Source organism: Mytilus edulis, chromosome 11, assembly GCF_963676685.1.
Source record: "Mytilus edulis chromosome 11, xbMytEdul2.2, whole genome shotgun sequence".
NCBI lineage: Eukaryota > Metazoa > Mollusca > Bivalvia > Mytilida > Mytilidae > Mytilus > Mytilus edulis.
Genome location: NC_092354.1, coordinates 65,754,359 through 65,777,768, shown reverse-complemented (window position 1 = coordinate 65,777,768; position 23,410 = coordinate 65,754,359). Strand labels below are relative to the sequence as shown.

Sequence of the window (23,410 nt, the reverse complement as noted above, 5' to 3'; positions counted from 1 at the left end):
GTATGTATCCTCAAAATGAATTGTCTAAATGGTTTTGTTTTTGGTTTGGAAGAACAAAGTTCTAAACCGATTTATAGTATGGTACGTGATGTCTGGCGATCGGATGGTCTGGCTAAATGTGGCTACATGTGTCTTCCTAGTTTTAATCCCTTATCCCTCAAAATTCACAGGAAGATTGCATATATGTTGAAATCTACACCTCCTGTTATAAGGATTTTTAGCAAAACGTATGGAAAAGTGTTTTGTTATCCCATCCTCGAACACGTTTCAACCAAGATCATCCCTTAAACGTCACAAAAAGATTATACAAGTGTTTAGATGTTGTGAACCCGCTCATTTGTTTACGAGCTTTCTCAAATTGTTCTGACTTAGTTATTTTCATGCAAAATTTACATCATACATTGTATTCTTTAACACCAGTAGTCACTAATATTATAGCTCATCCATTTAAGAATTCGCCATTTTTGTAATTTTTTTCCTCAACCATTGCAACAGAAGACAATAAAAAATGGTAAATAATTTGTCATTAATATTCCGAGACGATAATAATATCTTATAACAAAAGGTTGAATTTATGTTAAGATTATTGTAATCACAAACTTGCACCTTTTTATTTATTTTTTTCGAGAGTACGTCCGACGTACAAACTTATAGTCCTTGTATCTATAATGAGTTTATTTGCAATGAGATTGAATCTAAATTTGATACCAACCATCTCATTCACAATATAACATTACACAATATAATGTTTGTTTGATTATTTCTTTTGCTGCATTGGAAAAACTACACATGTATGTTTCTTTAAATTCATATTTATATTGTAAGTAATTTGTGCTTAAAATCTGTGTAACAATATATTTTGAAAAATAACAAAAGGGAGAAATACAAAAAATTATTTATAATAAGACTTTAGAATAATGTACATTTTATTGATAAATGACATTGTGAATATAATTTGGACTCTTTTGCATTCACATGTTTATGTAGCTTACCCTGGTCTGCATATCATACTTCAATCTATCATTATTTCCAATTTTCTGTGGTTTATCTTTATTTTTACAATGATAAAAGGATAAAATTAGTTTGAAAAAGACGGCAATTTTTTTTTTTTTTTTTTTTTTCAAATACTCTATTGATAATAATATTTACACTATTATTTTTTTTATTTTTTTCACGATAAGCTTTTTAATTGGGAATGAGACATTGAGGTGGCCATCTTAGCGGTTATTATTGCATTTATAGTGCTCAACTTTTGTATTGACTTTACCTGTCGGTGATTTAGAGACAGTTTAACTTACGCGTCAAACGTTAACACTACTTTTAACGCCGTTTCCATTCACATTGTTAACGTCATCATATCTTCTGTTAACGTTGTTCTATTGTTATGTATCATATTACTATATTGAGTTGAGATTATACGATCAAACGAACCAGACGTTGTTTTACTGCCTGTCCAGACTTTAAGTTAACCCATCCGTCACATTGGTGTCGTGACCAGAGGATAATGACGAAAAAGAAAGCCATTAGAGTGGGTCATCGAGGAGCCACACGGAGATTAATTTCAAAGATTGAAGAGGAATTAGAGAAAGAAACAACACAACGCGACGAAATAGAAAGCCTATGTGAAACTTTGAAGAAGAAGAGGGATATTCTTTCGGAACTTGATAATGAAATATTAGAGGAGATTGCAGAGGAAAACATGGAAGCAGAGATAGAAGACTCAGATCGGTATGTTTTAGATATAGAACGAATTTTGACAAAAGTACGCAATTCATCAAGTTCAAAACAGAAAAACAAATCAAATCAAACTAGCTCTAATCAGAACTTAAATCCAAATGCAGCAGATTTTGTTTTTATCAACTCCACATCTACATGTAATACTCCACATCCCATGCAGAATAATGATATGCAATACAGATCGTCAATGAGCGCAACAAATTCTAGCATCTACCACAAGCTACCAAAATTGAATCTACCATATTTTAATGGCAATTTGTTAAACTGGCAACCTTTCTGGGATGCGTATCAATCAACAATACACGATAACCAAACACAAACAGACGTGCAGAAATTTACGTATTTGCAAAATCAAATTCAGGGAATAGCCGCGCAATGTATCGCCGGTTTACCACTCACAAGTGCAAATTACTATCAAGCCGTATCAATACTGAGAGAGAGGTTTGGTCAGAACCACAAAATCACGAACGCATATATTCAAAATTTAATTGATTTACCCGCACCGAGGTCAAACGCAGACAGTTTGAGAAATTTTTCCGACAGAATTGAGTGTAGCATACGCGGATTAGAATCGTTAGGAACAAACGAGAGTACATTTGGAGCCATTCTTACGCCTATTATATACAATAAGTTGCCGTCCGATGTACGAAAAAACATAACCCGAGACCGCGGAAACGACGACTGGGACATCGAATCATTGAGAACAGCCATAAAGAGGGAAGTATGCGTACAGGTCGCAGGACAATCTACAGGTACAAGTAATGAAGATTTAGAAATTTTACCGACCGCTTCGTTTATTGCCGAAACATTTCCCGGAAAGAACAGAAAACAGTCACGTAATAAATGTTTATTTTGTGAAGAATCCCACCATCCAAATACATGCAAAAACGTGAAAGATGTTGAGAAACGAATAGAAATTGTGAAGCGAAAAAAGGTATGTTTTAACTGTTTCGGAAGTCATAGAGTAGCTGAATGTAAGTCTGAATTTAAATGCCGCCAGTGCGGAAAGAGACATCACACGAGTATACATGTCCATGTACATACCACAGAACCAAAGAGCTTGACCGAAAACCAGTATAGTACACAAAAGACCGTAGCACATACCGCCGTAGAGGAAACGCCACAAGATTGCACTGAAAATATCTGGATTTGGAGGAAACGAAGGACAAGTTCGTCATCTTGACAAAGCAAACATAGCTATCGAAACAGTTGATAATCAAAGAATAGAAATAGAAGTAATAATTGTACCAAAAATTGCCGCTCCTATTCAGACAAAATCCCAAAGGGAAATCAAAGCACTGCCATACTTACATGGTGTACGACTCGCACATCCGATATGCGCAGAAGACAAGTTTAACATATCTTTATTGATTGGCGCAGACTATTACTGGTCAATAGTTGAAGATGAAATAATAAGAGGAAATGGACCGACCGCAGTTAAGTCGAAAATTGGTTATCTCTTGTCAGGACCCGTACTAACTAAGAACGGAAGTACTTCAAAACAATCGGCAATGATGAATATTTTGACTGATCACAGAGCCGTTGTTTGCGACTTGGAAAAGTTTTGGAACTTAGAATCGTTGGGGGTTTCAGGAAGCGATAATATTAGAAGTCAGTCTGAAGTTGTAAAAGAATACGGAGAAAAGTCTATTATACTAGAAAATGGAAAGTACACAGCTAAGTTACCATGGAAACCAGATTTCCTTCCTCTGCCGCATAACATGGAATTGGTTAAACAGAGGACAGGTAGCGTTATTAGACGTTTAGCAAATAAACCTGATTTACTTAAAATGTATGGAGATATCATAATGGAGCAGGAGAGAAGACATTTTATTGAAAAGGTTGAGGAAACAAAACTTCCTACCGATCGACCCGTACATTATATCCCACATCACCCTGTTGTCAAGGAGTCATCTACTACACCAATACGCATTGTTTATGATTGTAGCTGTAAAGATGGAAGAGATAATCCAAGTCTAAATGAATGCTTAGAATCACACCCACCTGTTATGAATGACATTACGGGAATACTTATGAGATTTCGCGCTAAGAAATATGCTACAACTTCAGATTTAGAAAAGGCATTTCTACAAATACAGCTCGACGAGAAAGACCGAGATGCAACGAGGTTCTTATGGCTAAGCGATCCTACAAACACATCAAGTCCGCTAATAACATATCGCTTCAAGTCCGTACTTTTCGGAGCTACATGTTCGCCATTCATTTTAAGCGCCACACTTCTCAAGCACTTTAAGGGAAATCCGGGGAAACTTTCAGATACACTTGAAAATGGTTTGTATGTGGACAACATTTTAACTAGCTTTGATAACGAAAATAGCGTAATAGATTATTACAGGAGATCGAGAGAATTACTTACGAAAGGCGGATTCAACCTACGCTCTTGGAATTCAAACAGTCCAAAATTACAAGAAATCGCTAGCAAAGAACAAACTTTAGACAAAGATGAGCTTACTAAAATTCTTGGTATGCAATGGAACGCTAAATCGGACAAGTTGTTTTATCAAAGTAACATGTTCGAGATGGACAAAAAAGGAAAACTAACTAAACGATATATTTTACGGCAATCATCCAAGATTTTCGATCCGTTAGGACTATTAAGCCCAGTTACTGTAAAAGCGAAAATCTTTATGCAATCACTTTGGAAGCTTAATTTGGAGTGGGACGAAATATTACCGGAAGATATCCAATCAAAATGGATATTAATTTCACGAGATCTGGCATCGAGCTTAGAAACAGAGATTCATCGAAGTACTCAGACACAAAACGAGAATAATAGAAATTTACCAACTCTTCATGTATTTACCGATGCTTCAACTCATGCGTACGGCGCATGCGCGTACATCATGTATGACAGAAAACCAACAATCGTAATGGCAAAGAATCGAGTTGCGCCTATCAAGACTATAACTTTACCAAAACTAGAGCTCATGGGGGCTGTAATTGGAGCAAGACTTGCTGATCATATTTGCAAAAACTTTCCGGAAACTTTCAGTGAAATACAATTTTGGAGTGATAGTCAAATCGTACTTAGTTGGCTTGCATCCGTAAAACCACAGAGACAATTTATCAAAAATAGAATTGAAGAAATTAAAAGTGTGTGTGGAGATAATATATGGAGATATTGCCCTACGAAAGACAATCCCGCAGATCTGCTTACACGTGGTATAACATCTGAAGAATTGCAAAAGAATGAAATATGGTTTAGTGGACCTAAATGGTTAAACAGCAAAGAAGATTGGCCGACATGGAACGGAAACAATGTAACGTCTAGTGTATGTACAACAATGTCGGAGAACGATGACAAAATTGAAACAATGGAGAATAATCAAAATGTATGTATTGGTATAGGAGAAATCATAGATATCGAAAGGTACAATTCTTATAGTAAGTTAACCCGAATTACCGCATATGTAATGAGATTCGCAACAAACTGCAGAGCAACGGAAACTGAACGAAAGAAAGATTTATTACGTATTGATGAAATTGAAAATGCAAAATTCCTATGGATAAGATATAAACAAGGTAAAATATTTAGTGACGAAATAAATTGTATAGATAATTCTACAAAACGTAAAACACTTGTGCGACAATTAAAGCTCTTTCTAGACGAAAAGCAATTATTACGTTGTGGTGGCCGCCGAATAGACAATGCGACAGTAGGAGAAACAGTCAAGTTTCCATATATGTTACCGGCTAAGGACCGTCTTACACATTTGATAGTGTTAGAAGCACACGAGAAAACACTACATTCAGGTATAAATATCACTCTAGCATACATACAACAAACATTTTGGATTCCGAAATTAAGACAGTGTGTGAAATCTATATTGATGAAATGTGTAACGTGCCGAAAAGTAATTGGAAAATCTTATCCCGCACCAGAAATTCCACCATTACCAAAGGAGAGAGTTCAAGATGCTACACCCTTTAGCATAACCGGTGTAGACTTCACAGGAGCGTTAACGATAAGGAACAGACACAACGAAGAATCGAAGGCTTACATTTGCCTATTTACATGTGCTGTCACTCGCGCAGTACACTTGGAATTAGTTTACGATCTCAGCGAAGAATCTTTTTTATTGTGTTTCCGGAGATTTGTAAGTCGACGATCAGTGCCGAAAATAATGATGTCAGACAATGCGCTAACATTTAAAGCTGCTTCAAACGAAATTTCACGACTTTGCAATTCTAGAAAAGTTAAAGAAAATATTCAGAATTATGGCATTGAATGGAAATTCATCCCAAATAGAGCTCCATGGTTCGGGGGCATGTGGGAAAGAATGATTGGCTTAACAAAAACATCACTTAAGAAAGTATTAGGACGTGCACATGTCAACGATGAGACTCTAAGGACTGTATTAACAGAGATCGAAGCCACACTCAACGATCGACCAGTGACGTATATTTCAACAGATATCAGAGATCCGGAGCCGCTTACACCATCCCATCTTATACATGGACGTAGGATAACAACTTTACCGTATGTATCGTCAAATAGTGCTATTGACAATCTAAATGTATGTGAATTAACACACACAAACTTGAACAATCAAGCGATACGACAGAGACAATTGATTGAGAACTTCTGGACAAGATGGAAAGGAGAATATCTTACTTCATTGCGAGAATATCACCAAAGAGCTGGAGTCGACGTTCGGAAGATTAAAGAAGGCGATGTCGTCCAGATACACGACGAATCGAAGCGCGTGCATTGGAAACTTGGAGTTGTGCAGGACACTATTAAAGGCAAGGACGGTTTAGTTCGCGTTGCTATGGTGCGTACCAATTCAGGAGTTACAAATCGACCCGTGACGAAACTCTACCCATTAGAAGTCAACAGCATGGAATGTTATCTGAGACGAAGTGAACGAAGAAACTAACGTGTGTGAACAGACTTGTTAATTTTTCTTATTTGTGAAAAGACTGTCAAATTCAAAGAGTTTTTTACGTAATCTAATAATTTAATATTTTTTTAATTATTTGTGAGATCAATCTATTTTTTGTTCTTTCCGCATGCCACTATATATCACAGCTAATGGACATTGCATCTGGTGGCCCCGAGTATGTCGGTGATTTAGAGACAGTTTAACTTACGCGTCAAACGTTAACACTACTTTTAACGCCGTTTCCATTCACATTGTTAACGTCATCATATCTTCTGTTAACGTTGTTCTATTGTTATGTATCATGTTACTATATTGAGTTGAGATTATACGATCAAACGAACCAGACGTTGTTTTACTGCCTGTCCAGACTTTAAGTTAACCCATCCGTCACATTACCTAATAAGTCTGATTGATTATTAGATAATTTTCATAAAGTCTAAATATGGTTTCGAACTAGAAATTCTAGATTTTTTTACTTATCAATTTTATCCTGAAATTTAAAAGCAATAATCCAGACTAACAAATAACCAGGAATTTTGTAAAATCGATTTATAATTGAGATATACGGGCCAATCGAGTCTTAATTTAAGGGTCAAGATTGAGTCAAGACTGGCACAAACTGGTCGAGACTGGTCAAGACCGAATTGAGACTGGTCGGGCATTGGTTAAGCATTTGTCAAGATTCAGACAATCAAGATTGTAAAGTATTCGATCAGACTTATTAAGTAAAGGTGGGACCAAAGTCAAGTACAGTTCAGAACAGTTACAGTAACTTGACTGTAAGTGTTGCTATCCACCAATTGCAACTTATTCAAAATTCAGACCAAATTGCAATTTGTTTTATAAAATCAAATTGTTCAACTGGTCAGAAATTGGAACTAACTGCTGTAGAAAACCACAGTCAAGTACTGAAAGTGCAAGGTGATAAAATAAAACATACTTACAATCCTATAAGACTTTAACTCCACTTTAATGATGTTGTGACAAAATCAGTTGTCCAAACTAAGCTTTCATATAGTTTTTCTTTCTAAAAGTATTCTATATTCATAGAATCAGACAATATGTGAATTAAAACATTTCATATTTAGTAAAATATGTGTAAAATTGCAATATGTTTGTAGGAAGTGTCCATGGGGAGATAATCATTTTTTCTTTCAAAAAGTCTTTATTCAAAAGAATAATATTTTAGGTTATCTCCCCATGGAAACTTATCAAGAGCATATTGTTATTTCACACATATTTTACTGAATATATGATGTTTTATGTAAAATGATATCTGATTCTTATGAATATAGAATACTTTTAGAAAGAAAAACTATATGAAAGCTTAGTTTGGACATTTTTATAGTAATTCAAAATATTGACAGTTCCTTCGCCATGGAAATGACTATAATATACCTATACAAACTGATAAACTCATTTTTTCACAACATCATTAAAAGTGGAGTTAAAGTCTCATAGGATTGTAAGTATGTTTTATTCTATCACCTTGCACTTTCACATTTTGGCTGAACAATTTGTTCAATATTTTGACCAGCTGAACAATTTTTCAACAAGTCCACTAGACAAATCATAGAAAAATAAAAAGTAAAAAATTAACAGCCCGAACCTCACCAAGACTTCGGGTCCTTCAAACAGGTAGGTAGACGTAATGTTGCTCATGGTTAGAATACATTGGGCCATACATCCCATTCGGAGATATTAGAATCGATAAATCGGGAACAAAATTGTGGCTACGATAATTGGGACACTACCATGGTCAACTGAATCGTAAGTTACTCGATACTCCTGAATGGTCAAAACAACATTATATCTTCTATTATGCCCTCTGCGCTATCATGAGGTATTACGTTACGCTCGTTCATGTCCTTGCTTTACGGACCTTTCTAAAATTGAGAATGGAAATGGGGAATGTATCAAAGAGACAACAACCCGACCATAGAAAAAACAACAGCAGAAGGTCACCAACAGGTCTTCAATGTAACGAGAAATTCCCGCACCCGGAGGCGTCCTTCAGCTGGCCACTAAGCAAATATATACTAGTTCAGTATAAAAACTAAGGATTTTCTTATCCCAGGCATAGATTACCTTCGCCGTATTTGGCACAACTTTTTGGAACTTTGCATCCTCAATGCTCTTCAACTTTTTACTTGTTTGGCTTTATAAATATTTTGATATGAGCGTCACTGATGAGTCTTATGTAGACGAAACGCGCGTCTGGCGTACTAAATTATAATCCTGGTATCTTTGATAACTATCAGTGATAATGAACGCCATACTAATTTCCGAATTGTACACAAGAAACTAAAATTGAAATAATACAAGACTAACAAAGACCAGAGCCTCCTGACTTGGGACAGGCGCAAAATTGCGGCGGGGTTAAACATGTTTATGAGATCTCAACCCTCCCCCTATACCTCTAGCCAACGTAGAAAAGTAAATGCATAACAATACGGACATTTAAAATTCAATTTAAGAGAAGTCCGAGTCTGATGTCAGAAGATGTAACCAAAGAAAACAAAGTGACAATTATACATAAATAACAACAGACTACTAGCAGTTGACTGACATGCCAGCTCCAGACTTCAATTTAACTGACTGAAAGATTATGTCTTCATCATATGAACATCAGGCACAATCCTTCCCTTTAGGGGTTTAGTATCATACCATCATAACATATATGTGAAGAACAGCAGGAATATTGGTGTGTGTTGCTTAGTCTTTAGCTTTCTATGTTTGTATACATTTGGTGTCATGGCGAAGTCAGTATTATTGATCGAAAAAAGTGAATACCCTCTCTGGGTACGAGTCCAATTAATTTTTGCAATAATGTCAGATCTGCATTATTCAGGTATAAAAATAATTAAGTCATAGCACATTGCTTTTTATGTTAAATTCTGCAATTTCAGCCATCAATGGCTACTCTATCTTAAGCTGAAATAAAGTGGCAGTTATTTCATGTCAAAACTGTACCTTATCCTGACTTATGCTGAAAAATTCTACATACCCTTAATTGCAAATTAGGGCGTACTGGTTCCCGGAAGTTTGACAGTTCAAAAACAGGAATTTCTGATCTAAACAACAGGCTAATTGGCACTCCTATCAAAATGTCATATACTTCTTTATTACATGAATAAATCTTTCAACAAGGGTTCTACAGTGATTCCAAATTCCAAATTCCCAAGCTTTCACTTGAAACTGAAACTACCGATATTGACAAAGATACAGCAAAGCAACTATTTTGCTTAAAATGTACTACATTCGTGTATGTCCTTTCCGACCGGGCCTGAATTAGTGGTTCTATACCTTAACGATACTGCAAAATAGAAAATTTTGTTTGATTTAAAAAAAAAACACATTTACAAAACGTGTTCTTCAAAAAAAATTAAGATGTTACTTAACATGTTGGGTTTTTTTTTTTTTAAGTTTGCGGGATAAACTGAAACAATGAGTAGTCCAGAGAGTAAAGAACTGATGAAGCTTTTCAAATGCTCAACTGATATAGCAACACAAGTGGTTTGTGCGTTTGTTGACACAAAAGTTTTACCACAACACGGAGGTAGTTTTTATAAGTACCTTGAAGATGAAAAACATTTTTTCTACCACCAATGGGAAAAGAAAAAAATCGCATGCTGTGATTGTCCGGCTGCGGGATGTACTATTCATCGAGTGAAAAAAATGGAAAATTGGATGTTTAATACTTTTTATGATGACACTGGTCATGTTCATCGTAATCACTTTCTGAAAACAGGACAAACAACGCAACAAATATGCCTACATAAATATGTGGCACGAAACATACGTTTAGATAACCTGGACATCACTATACTGTGTTTCATTTTACTGTGCTCGGGTACATTAACTGTAACAGAAAAGTTAGCAGTAGAAACGATTCAAAACAAACGAAATATGATATGCCATACTTGGTCAACGAAATGCTTTTCAATGACGCAGTTAAATGATATATGGACAGAAATTGAATCTGCGGCTTGTTCTTTGACAAATCCGTATATGAGGCACATAATACAATCACAAATACAGTCTATAAAACAATGTGATATTGAAAAAGAAGAGATCACACTACTAACAAGTAAAATAGATGAAATCAATGCAGTAAGTCAAATATGTTTTTATAAATGCAATTGCGTATGCAAAAAATCATGTAATCACCCCAATCAAAGATTACATATGCATGTAGCAGGAAATTTAGTTTCAATTTGAGAAAACTTTTTTTTGTGCAAGTAACAAACACTGATTAAAACTACAAGCGCCATAATCAAAACTATTTAAACACAAAAAACATCCACAATATTATAAATATCAAAACATCAAATGAAAACATAATATGACAAATAGTCACCAATGTCAACTTTTAAAAAACAGGCTACTGACTTTCGACACACACCATTACTCAATATATTTAATATTTTATTATTACTAGTTGCTGGAGGAAGTAAACAGAAAAATACCAATAAACAGCAACACTAATATTGAAGACAAATTAACACAACTATATGTACGGAAAACTGAAGATATCAAACAACATACGAGTCAACATGTTAATCAGGTACAACAAGCTCTGTCAAAAGAAATAAAAGAGACTGCTCAAAAGGAAAGAAAGGAATTGGAAGGTAAAACATTGAGAACAAGACGTTTAATAATTTCTTGCGTCCGAAACGCTTTTCTGGATTTACCTTCATCAGAAACGGTCCAAGCCAAACATTTTAAATCCAAAGATGTATAAAAGTACGGCGGCTTTGTGAAAAAATTTGCACATCCTGCTACAAGCATGAAATTTGGTATAGACCTTCCTCAACTATTTCTCTTTTATTTCAGATAGAAAGGCATTTGAAAAAAATGTCTCACTTCTGGTAAAATCTTAAATGGCGGACATCATACTTAAATTAGCCCAATATAGGAGGCTAGTATTGTGAAAGTACTTTAAATCGTGGGTATCAATTTTCGTGGTTTGAGCTATATTTACATGTTCGTGGGTTTTTAAATTCGTGGATTTTAAATTTCTAAAAAAAAGAAAAATTGAAAAATTAAAGCCCTTAGAAACGAAGGTTACAAATAGTCGGGATTGATGGAAATTGCAAAGTAAACTTTGTCTCCTGTAAATCGTAGTGATAACACTTATTAACTCATCATAAAGTGATCAACCGATTAAAGACCATCAAAGGTGTTAAATAGGCCATAAACATGTCACCCAAAGAAAACAGTAACATAAATAAATGCAATAAATGTATCTTGAAATGTCAAATAATTCTTATCAAAATCAAGCCCAGCATGAAATTATTATTTTCATACATGTACGAGAACTATGATGATATAAAATGAACACGTTATCATACTAGCATATCAATACCGGAAATCTGACTTTCATCGATCAAACATATTTTTATGATAATTAAAAGATCAAAAGTTGTACAGTTTATGAGTTTGACTGTCCCTTTGGTATCTTTCGTTCCTCTTTTAAATTATTAAAGATTAAATGGGTATAATCCTGTATGTAGTTGTAGTTCTGTGACTGCTATTAAAGTATTCTCAGATTTGTTTTCATTCAAAATATTCTCCAGATCACGTCAGTAGTAAAACCTACCGATGAGGATCTTTCCATGTCTTGATTTGGACAATGGTTGTTTATTTCGTTGGACACTTAAATTCATGGATCAAGTCATCAACGAAAACCACGAAAATTGGTACCCCACGAATAAAAGTACTTTCACAGTATGTGAAAAGGTGTTATGAACATGTTACCATCATAATATTTGGTACAAACCTTTGTTATGTACTACTATTGGATATATGATATAGATTATATGTCTTCAAAAACCTTACTTCCGGTAAAATCCAACATGGTGGACATTGTACTAAAATAAACTTATTTTTAGGAAGGGTAATTGAAATGTGTTTTAAAGTATTGCTACTATCATTATATTGTGCAGGAACCTTTCTTTGGTGCTTCTCATGGATACAATGTATAAGACATATATGTCTTTAAGACCTTTATTTCCGGTGATATCTAATATGGCGGACATAGAAATATTGATAATTTTTCATTTTGATATTCAACTTTTGTCAAAATGTAAAGAAAATGGGTTATTTTAGCGTGTCATTTGGCTTTAAGTCATCCCAAAAACCACTAATTCTATTCAACTGTATGTGTTTAAATACAATGTTAACACTTCCGGTAAAAAAAAAACACCAATATGGCGTTAATTACAACAATGAGTCCTCAATCCATATCTTTGATGTAGATTTTTAGATAGATTGATTAAAACAAAATAAAATCACTAAAGTTCTTAAACATCTTTAGAATGACTAATTTATGGCCGCAAATACATGTTTATTCACAATCGGAGAGCTTATTTTCCAAATTTACAAAGATCGTGGTATTGTTTCTTACATCTATAATGTACAAGCTCCGAATGAAGATGCCTCACAAAGAGTTGTCCAAAAGGGTTCCCATGGATCATATTTTTCCTTTCGCCTTTTATAAGCGTCTGGCCTAGTTAGCATTTGAACCTATACCAAGCTTGTTACTCATTCGCACCTGCCATGGTATATTACACGTTTTACTTGCTGAAAAAGACTAGACCGAGTCGTTGGAATAGCCTCAATAAGTATTTTTTCTTCCAAAAACACATGTTTTCTTGCTTCGTTAACCCCATCTGATAAGTTTGTTCGATCTTACAAAAAAACACGTATTGTTCTATCAATGACATTGTCAAATCCATATCTGGTGATGTTGGCTGATCAATCATCATTCTAAATGATAGAGTCACATCTTCAAGCACCATTCATGTCACCAACGCAGTTCCTTTTCCAGAAAACGTGTAATATATCAATGCCTAGTGTATTTGAAAGGTCATGGATAGATATATATCTGAACCTTACTCACTACCAAATGCAAGCCAAACTTCGTCTGCCCCTATGTCACTGAATAGCGAAACAGCAATGACAGCAACATCAGTATCGACTGTTCGAGTCATGATGACTCAGTTAAGTCTGTGTTTCACTGCATCAGACACATGCAACTTGATTCAAGTGTCAGCCTCTTCGTGTGAACATGGTGCTAAGCTTGAAACATCATCATGTGGTGGGTAATACAAAACATCCTGAGCAATTGTTGCTACAACTACCTTTTTTTCAAAATCTATTGAGCAAGCTGTTGCGAATGAAAACTTAAAGTTCTTTCTTATTGTCGTCATCTCTTTGCCAATTTTGAGGATTTTGTTTTGACTCTGGACTCGTCTGTGTATTCCTTTTCCCCAAATGTAGCTTTTGCTTCTTATTACAAATGCTCATGGTATTATATCTTATCTACCTCGTGATGTATTTTAAGTTTATAAGTACCGAAACCGTTGAAGAGCTATATGTCAAAAATACCTTAAATAAATTAGGACACGACAAGGGGACTTATTCATGAGAGCAACTGTTGTTTAGATTATGACACACACAAAAGGGTATTTGCATAGAAATAATAATAAACATGACAATTAATAGAACAAACGAGCTGTTTAAAAATTTACCTAAGGATTATCGAAGAGAGCCGGCATATATCAAAGGCATATTCAAACTCATAACTTGAAAACAAACTAACAATGCCATGGCAAAAATCGAAATCTTCCAAACGTTAAGCAACAGTCTACTTAACATAATATAGAAAATTGAGCAACAAGGACCTCACCAAAACATTGGGTAGTCTATGATGCTACAGAAGGTTGTACGTATCGGTCTGTGATTTGTTTAGATAATCACTTAATATAGAAAGATCAGAGACTCATCAGGTCGCTAAAAAACTACATTGTAAGCTACTTGTTATGACCAAGTTCAAATTCCTGTCCTTGAACATTAAGCACTTAACTTATAAAAAAATATAAGTATCTTAGAAGCGAAATTTATCTCATATCACAATAAAAATAAAGCAATTGAGTGTTTTTTTTCTGAAAATCACATTTGATACATTTAAGTGCAAACATCACGTTTCGGACGAAGGGTTTATCCATTTGATGGGGGATTTTTTTTATCGTAATTGCACTATATTTATTGGGACCGTTGGTGAAAGATTGTCTTCCAAAGGGCTACAAATAAACGTTCGAGCATGTTCGCATTATAAGAAATTCATTACACTACAAACCATTAAAAGTATGAAATGGCCTATATCTCTACTCGACTGTAATGATTTTTACTCGACCAGTCTGAATTCGTCTGAGATTTACTTGAAAATACTCGACTGTAGTCTGAACCATATTTAACAGTCTGAATGTGCACTTGACCAGTCCTTAACCTTTGTATAGAGTCTGAACCGTACTCGACCTAGTCTGAACCGTACTCGACCTAGTCTGAACCATACTCGACCAAGTCTTAACCAACCTAGACCTATTCTTTGTATCTATCAACTTAATTTTATCAATTTAGGATTTATTTAAATAAAAATGAAATTTGAACAACAACTTGAAATTAAAAATGTATTCAATACAGTATAAAAATTAAAAATGTATTCAATACAGTATAAAAATTAAAAATGTATTCAATACAGTATAAAAATTAAAAATGTATTCAATACAGTATAAAAATTAAAAATGTATTCAATACAGTAATGAAATTAAAATTCACAATAATCAATCATAATATAACTTCAACTCAATATTAATTAACACTTACATAATAATATATTACGGATTACAAATGTGTCGAGGTTTGTGATTGGATAACAACACAGAGATGTCAGTATATATTCAGGAAACTGCCGGGGTATATACGACGTTTTTATCTTCAATTGGAACCTCAAAAACGTCATCATAACACCGGTTACTATGTGACGTAGTCAAAAGCTATCAGACTGTCAGAGGCTCACAGAGGGAAAATAATGACGTGCTTCAGTCAATAATACATTTTTGATACAAAATCACGCAATTTACACTTTTAATACTTAAATTTAATGTTAAAAGTGTTATTATAAATTATTACATACACGATAAAATTCTGTTCACAGCAAATTAGAAAATCCTTCACGTATGCCGAACATATCAGGTTGGGTTTTTCAATATGTGTTGTGAACAAATACCTGCACTGGAAAATAACATTAAGTCAGGGGTAATCCGTAATATATGTGTAATTCAGGTCTCAGAAAGGGTATATACTGTGACATTCCCGGCTTAGGGCTTATATCCCCTTCGCCTTCGGCTCAGGGGATATAAACTCTAAGCCGGGAATGTCACAGTATATACCCTGTCTCAGACCTGAATAACATATAATATATCAACTTTTAAAATATAAATAAAACAAGCTGATCAAATAATCTAAAAAAAATTAATTGTGACTAATATTTTCAATATTATTCAAAATTTTATGAATATTTCGGAAGTATTTTATGATAACTGGACTATTTTCACCATTAACTTAAGCCTAGTATAGATTTATGGTGTCAGTCGAGTTTAGTTAATAATGCAGTGAATGTTTTTTTTTTATTAATATATATATATAAAAAAGTATATAAAACAACTTAAATTTTTTTTTAAATGAGAGCTTAATTGTTTTGTTTTTTTAAACCAAGAATTTAATATAATCATGATAATATAATTTCCATAGCAATCATTGATAACCTTTTTAAAAATGGAAATTTATTCTAAAGTAACAGTAAAAATTTATTTCAATTAATTTGAGTATTTTTTCGTCAAATTAATATGGCATACATAAAGCACTTTAATATGTTCTAATTACCTCAGTACATGTGTGTTTTACAGGTAAAAAGAAAGCCCTATTTTCTAAAATTTGTGTATTACTTATCTAGTACATACATGTATATTCGAAAGGCCTTGTTATTTAATTTAAACAGGATGTTGCAATTTTGAATCAATGTTATTTAGAATTTAATACCTCTGACAAGGTGTGATCTTATTTATGAGTTTGCCCCCCAAGCAGAGGTTATACTTTATATGTCACCACTAATAAAAAAAAAATTATTTATTTATTTAATTTTATCCTTTTTTGATATAAATTATATATAATATATTTTTTTTATCCTAAATATAATCAGAGATATATTTCTTTTATAAGGTTAATTTTTTTATAAATTTTGTTGGCTGTTATGTCAGTTAAAAAGAAATTTATTTTAACAGTTAAAAAAATAGAGGTTTTTTTGTCTAGTATGGTTCAGACTGGTCGAGTATTGTTCAGACCTTTGGTTAAGTATGGTTTAGACTAGGAAAAAAGGTTGAGTACATGTCGAAATGGGTTAAGACTGTTTCATACTGGTCGAGTAATAATTCAGACTATTTTCAACGGCAAAGATAAGGGTCAAGTACGATTCAGTACAGTCAAGTATGGTTCAGACTGGGGTCGAGTAATGTCAAGGAATAGTCAGACCAATTCAGACTGGTCGAGTAAAAATCAGTACAGTCGAGTAAAGATATAGGCCATTTCAGACTTTAATGGTTTGTAGTTATAGCAGAAGTGTGCTTCTTACACAAAAACTGCTTCAACACAGTTTTGAGAAAGAACGACGGAAATCGACGGAATGTATATGAGACAGTCACAATCATTTATTCGTCTTGCTTTTTTGAAGGTGAAATGATATATCAGAGGTATCAGGATTGCGTGATATTGAGTCACGCTTACATGATAGCTATTCAACTTATAAACCAAGTGGTAAAGTTGATGTCATCACTTTGTTTATTTTACAAACATTAACACGAGTTGACTGCTATGGAATATCAGATCACCACAGATGTCCTTTGATATGTTCGAATTGTTGTTCTTTTCTTCAATTAAGACATCATTAGATGAGACTAATTACAGAACGTGCACTTAAATGAGCATTACAAGGGTACAACATGTGGAGAAGGATATGCTTATCTTTTAGCAGTATCTGAGATACCCCCGTATGTTTGGTGAGATTCTTGCAGCTCAATGATTAGAGCGTTTGGGCTGTAGATTATTCCGTTAAATCGTTCCATAGGCACAAAAGTCCTTGTTTTTTTCATCTAATAAACTCCTGTCATTAATTGTTATCTGAATATTCATCTTATTTTTTTCTTTATCTAGTGAGTTTCCGTCATATGATAGACAACCTCTCAATGTCAGTTAAATATGACAGACAGGTGAATGTGCTTGTACCACAGGATATGTTTAAAGGTATTGTTGTTTATACATTATATATTCGGTAAATTATGCTATTGTTAAATATCGAATTATTCGGAATTCTAAGGTTGAATTTCACCCCAAAATAGATTCCTTCTGTCATATTTGAAATTTGAGTTTGTAATGATTTGTATTGAATTTTAATCATGAATAATAAAATATGCGTCCGACGAACGAAACTATTATCCTAATATCTTTTTTTGACATTCTCTAAATCAAATTCAATGCTACTGTTTGCTAACGTTCAATTGCTTACAGTATTACCAAAGCAAAAGACAGCACTTCTGTGTTGACATAAAATGTCATTTCCTCGTTTTTCAGATATAAATTCTTTGAGTTGTATTTGGCCCACTATGGGGATTTTTTTCACCTTCCAACAATATCATCAACACATCAAGACTATAAAGGTACCAGCAATAGCAATCAGGAAAAAAGAAGTCAGAACAATGTGAAAATGGCACGAACAAAAAGACTAACAACAGTGATTAAACACCACGCTGAAATCTAAAGAATGAGCGACACGAAACCATAAAAAAACCGGAATATAGACAGTTGTCAGATACATGGCTACATTATTAAATACTAGCGAGATACTGGACCTTTCAATCAAAATTGCGATTAAAGAGCTGTAATGATTAATATGTTTTCTTTATACGGATACTATGATCAAACAGCAACTACTCTAACTATGAAGTATTTTGGTAATACGAGTTCACATTAGAAGTTAAAGAATACTTTGTATCGTGTAAAGTAGCCGGCATGTTTCAAACTCACTATCATGATAAAAATCTGAATATTGATTCTTTATCATATTGCACTCTTTTTCACACTAGACCCAACTAGATTTTTTGGGGGTTTGTTTTACAAACAAAAGCGGAAATGGAATTATTAGGTACGGAACTTAGCCATTAAAATCCCAGTTACTAGTATCTTGAAAGTGTAGAGTCGACTCAGAGTCCAAGTGTATCACGTGATCCCACTCCAGTTGCTATTCAGAGCAATTTATAAGCCGAGTTTACTTGAACCTCTCGAGTTAACCCCTCTAATCTCAGATCCAACCCTCACTTAGCCAGAGTTATACTTAAGTAACCCTTGAATGACGTCAAACAAATAAAAAAAATGTTCGTTGTTTTGTGCTTATTCAGGACATTACCTTAGTGTTACTGAGATATTTTGAAATAGCAACTCGAGTGCGATCACGTGATACTCTTGAAACTCTAAAATTGACTAGGACGTTTCAAGTGAACTCGGCCTAAGTGACAGAAGGATAAGACCACGATCAAGCATAAAAAATGAATATTCTGATTTGTTTGACGTCATTAAGAGTTACTCTAGTTTAATGCTGGCTTATGTCGGCCAGAACCCGTTTTAAGATGGGTTAACTCGAGAGGTTTAAGCGAACATCCGGTAAACCATATGACGTGATATGACATTTGATGACAAATGTATTTGCTGTGCGATTGATTGTATTTAAAACTTATGAAACTTCCTTTGTATTATGATAAATATTTGATATCATTTACAAAGGCTTATTTAATCTCAAAATTATTGAGTGCAACTGCTGTCGACTTATTTATGAAAGATAAAGAAAAAGAATTTACTTTTTTTAATTTACTTTCTTTTTTACAAATTTTATCACGGAATTCGTAAAAACAAATCTTAATTATTTCAGTGATTTTGTAAAATCTCTAGTCAAAATCAGGGATTTAAAAAAATCACTAATCTGTTCAGTGATTATACACAATCTCTGAACTTTAAGTGATTTTACAAAATCCCTTATTTTACAAATTCACTGTAACATATCTATATCACTTACCTGAAACAATAGCATATCATCACAACATAGAAAGACACATTATAAAGTATCACTTGAAATGGCTTAACTCATTCAATGGACGAATAGATTTGATCTATTACACAATGTAAATACAAAATCAATAGAATAAAGATTGAGATTTTCAACGATATCAGAAAGGAAACCATAACCGTGGACAACATGCCGCCAAATAAAATGATGTACCCCGGTTAATGAAAATAATTTTGTTGTTAGTTATACAGTAATGGAATACGGAAATATGTTTTTCTAAATAAATAAATTTGTTGTTTATAGTATCAGAACTTGGGTGAAAACATAGTGGTACCAAGCACTTATCACAACTGATATATATTGAAAATAAAGAGACGAGAATTAAGCTAAATAAAACATTAAATAAAAAAACTCATTTCAAATTGTATCAACAGGTCAAATTCAGACAAAGTACAATTTGAGAGTACTCGCAATTACTGAAAGCAAGTTAAAAGCCAAAAACAATTACCAATAAAAAAATATTTCATCAGAGACTAAAATCAACTAGTTTGAAAAATGCAAATCATGTGATACAACATTTACAGTGCCGATTTTCTTGCACCGTATTGTAAAAATAGCATATGCTTATAGTTATTAGTAGGAACAGGAGAAAGCAACTGAAGACCAATAGACAAAACCAATGGTGAGGACTTAAAACAACAATTTGAATCTAAATAATTTGTTCATATTGTTGCTTGTTTTTATTGAGTCATTATCTGCATTTATCAATATTTGATAGGCAAAGCATTTTTCTTAGGTCCTCTAGAACGTCCTGTATTGTGGCAATTTGCTACTCCACCAGGATGGGATATAGAAGAAGTTGAGGCAAAGTTGACAGACCCATTATTCCAAGACGAGATGGTAAAAATAAAATTTGTGAAAAGAGGATCTTTAATCATGATGACAACAATTTCAGCGACCATATTGATAGACCAAAAAGCTTTTGAAACTGCAGTCAAATCGTTTCTTAACAAACTTGTAGAAGTGTGTCACATCAATACAAAAGTACATGCAAAAGTATCAATAAGAATACATTTGTTGGATCCTAGTGTAGGTAAGCGAGTTACGCATAAACCATAAGTATCCATATTATATAGACTATTATGCATACCAACGGGATAATAAAAATGATAGTGAACGCAGTTATTGCAGATTAGTACATAAACTTGCTAAAAAAAATATGATGATCTATTTTTGAAAACCTGGAACATGTTGATACTAGAAGGCGTAAGATACTAAAGGGATATTTAAACTTATAAGTGGCAGAAAACAGAAAACGTCATGGCGAAAAGAGAAAAAGACCAGCAGACAAACTTAAAAACAATAATCCACAAAATAGAAAATAGAAAATTGTAATAGAAACTTTCTTAAATTTTGAGACGTAATTAAGACACGTTACATAATTGATGTTTACTCCCAAATATAAATAGAGTATAATTATATTTTTAGTACAATTGAGCTTTGAAGATCCAAATCAAAACGTGCAAAGGGAGAACAAACTCAGTCAAACTGATATGACCGCATTGGATATCGATAGTGAGTATATTTGTCTTAAAAAGGACACAGATTAATATATATTTATGGGAAAACATTTGCACAGTGAAAAGCAGCAAATCGATAAAGCAAAATGAGCCAAAATAAATACTGAATGGACCAAACCTGTTTTGTCGAGAATTCATGCGCACATCAAAAATCAAATACCTTCAACGAGATTATGAGTTTACCAACGAAAAATAAGCCTGGTTTCTTTGATGGTTTTTTCAAACCTTGCAAAACGCATGATTGTACGTACCAATAAATGTGCTGCTGTTCCATCTGACAAAACCTAATGTTGTTTTATATGCAAAACAAAGTTTTAATAATAAGGGCTTCATTAGCAGCGTTATTCTCCTTACTAAAGAACTGCTCCAACCACGTTATTAGAAAGTACAACTCAAATCGGTAATATATTAGTCTTTCAGTCACCATTACGAAATAGCTTCTTGATTGGAATTGTTCATTAGAAGAACGACAATTCGCTAAGTTTTAGTTGTACAGGTTTCGTCTACAATAATGGAACTCTAATTAAAACAATGAATGTTTGATCAATTCAAAGGGTGTGAAACTCAGCATTTCCTTTATTAAGAACATGTGAACGTTGTTTGAATACAACAGATTAACAGTATGTTAACATATTAAATCACAAAAATTCCCAGAAAATAGTTACACGAGCATTGAAAACTCCAAAATGTAAAATGGGTATTTATCTGCAATAATAAAGAATGATGTATGGTGTAGTCAATATGTTGGACGTATATTTTATATGATAGAAAAAGAAGAAGATAGTTATTTATCTTCAAAATTCCATCAGTTATGTTTGAAATCGACATGTCATTGAATTGTATTTGTACATTAATAAAGTCGTTCGAAATAAAATTAGGTTTAACTTATAGGAACTTTTTTTTATAAATTCGAGTATCAAAATTTAATTCGAGTTCTGGCAAAATAAAAAACAAAAGTGTTTCTACAATATGCAGATATAACTTTGACCTAAAATCTAAAAACCTCAACCAACTTACAATACATTATTTAACGCGCTATTATTGTTCAGTGCATATATACATTACTGCATAAGCCTACAAAAACAATTAGCGACGAAACATTATATGATGCAATAAGCCTTTTACAGCATTGTACATTTATCTTCACAATGTCCATTTTTTTTATTGCTCTATTGATCCCTGTAAACGAATTAATTCTCGCTTCATTTGGGGTTTATACGATTCCTCAGGGTTGTTCCGATTTTAGTGTTCAAAATGAATATTAAAGTTTTTACCAGCATTACACTAAAGTTGCCTTGTACACAGGCAAATTTTACGCACATCAATTTCACGTGAATTTAAATTCATGTGAATCTCACGTGAAATTCACATGAATTTCACCTCAAACGAGCTTATACGTGAAATTCACGTGAAAACAGTTTTTGTGAGTTTCATGTGAATCTCATGTGAAAATCATGTGAATTTCACATGAAAATCACGTAAATTTTTTTCATGTGAAATTCACATGAATTTTTTAAAATAGAGTATTTCAAATAACATCTAAATTTTCAAATTTAATCAAAATCATGAAAAATATAAAAAAAAAATTGTTGTAAATTTCACGTGAAATTCATGTGAAAAATTTCACATCAGATTCATGTGAATCTCAATTTACGTGAAATTCACATGAAAATTTTCACGTGAGTTTCATGTATGAGCTCGATTAAGGTGAATCTCACGTGAAATTTTTCATGTGAATTTCATGTGAGATTCATGTGAAATTCATGTGAGCAAATTTTGCCTGTGTATTTGTTTCTGAAATTTTTTTGGCATGAATGACGAATATTCAAGAACGTTTCACTATCCAATATTTATATCCTCATCTGATTGAAATCTTCATCTTTCTTTTGCAGCCATGAAAACGAAAAGAAACGGTAATTATTATAACATTTTAAAGTGCTGAATACCTACATATATGAGTTCTTATGATTTAGAATGTATTTGAGTAAAATTAAGGAAATCTAGAAATTTAAATTGATACTACAAATCAGAGTGTCAGATGATCATCAGTAAGGGACAAATTAAGCTATAAATATTGAAAGGTTATGGGACATCCTTAAGAGATATTTGACTTCTTTAAAATGGTGGGAAACGGCTAAATGGGACGTTTATCTTATACATAGCAAAGTCGTTATTTGGGTCTCAAATAGTAAGAAAAGAAATCTTGAAACTACTTTAATTAATGTGAACCA

At 33.3% G+C, this 23,410-nt stretch overlaps 2 protein-coding genes across 2 annotated transcripts in view; both read left to right on the top strand.

Annotated features, from left to right (window-relative positions):
* The window catches only part of LOC139494491 (uncharacterized), a 33,047-nt gene that overhangs the window by 219 nt on the left and 9,418 nt on the right, over window positions 1–23,410 (top strand). Inside the window, exons 2-7 of the mRNA XM_071282651.1 lie at window positions 10,071–10,757; window positions 11,086–11,275; window positions 17,697–17,786; window positions 20,396–20,692; window positions 21,088–21,174; window positions 23,072–23,092. Coding sequence (XP_071138752.1) covers window positions 10,092–10,757; window positions 11,086–11,275; window positions 17,697–17,786; window positions 20,396–20,692; window positions 21,088–21,174; window positions 23,072–23,092 — 1,351 coding nt within the window. The 5' untranslated portion in view covers window positions 10,071–10,091. The remainder of the gene's footprint in view (window positions 1–10,070; window positions 10,758–11,085; window positions 11,276–17,696; window positions 17,787–20,395; window positions 20,693–21,087; window positions 21,175–23,071; window positions 23,093–23,410) is intronic.
* LOC139494492 (uncharacterized) lies at window positions 1,505–6,638 on the top strand. Its single transcript, XM_071282652.1, has 2 exons — window positions 1,505–2,671; window positions 3,009–6,638. The coding sequence occupies exons 1-2, from the start codon at window positions 1,505–1,507 to the stop codon at window positions 6,636–6,638; spliced, it is 4,797 nt and encodes a 1,598-aa protein (XP_071138753.1).

Excerpts from the sequence above, each read along its gene's own strand:
- LOC139494492 (XM_071282652.1), top strand. The coding sequence starts at position 1,505 with ATGACGAAAAAGAAAGCCATTAGAGTGGGTCATCGAGGAGCCACACGG. Across the intron at positions 2,672-3,008 it reads AAATTGTGAAGCGAAAAAAG|ACAAAATCCCAAAGGGAAAT; the intron begins GTATGTTTTAAC and ends GCTCCTATTCAG.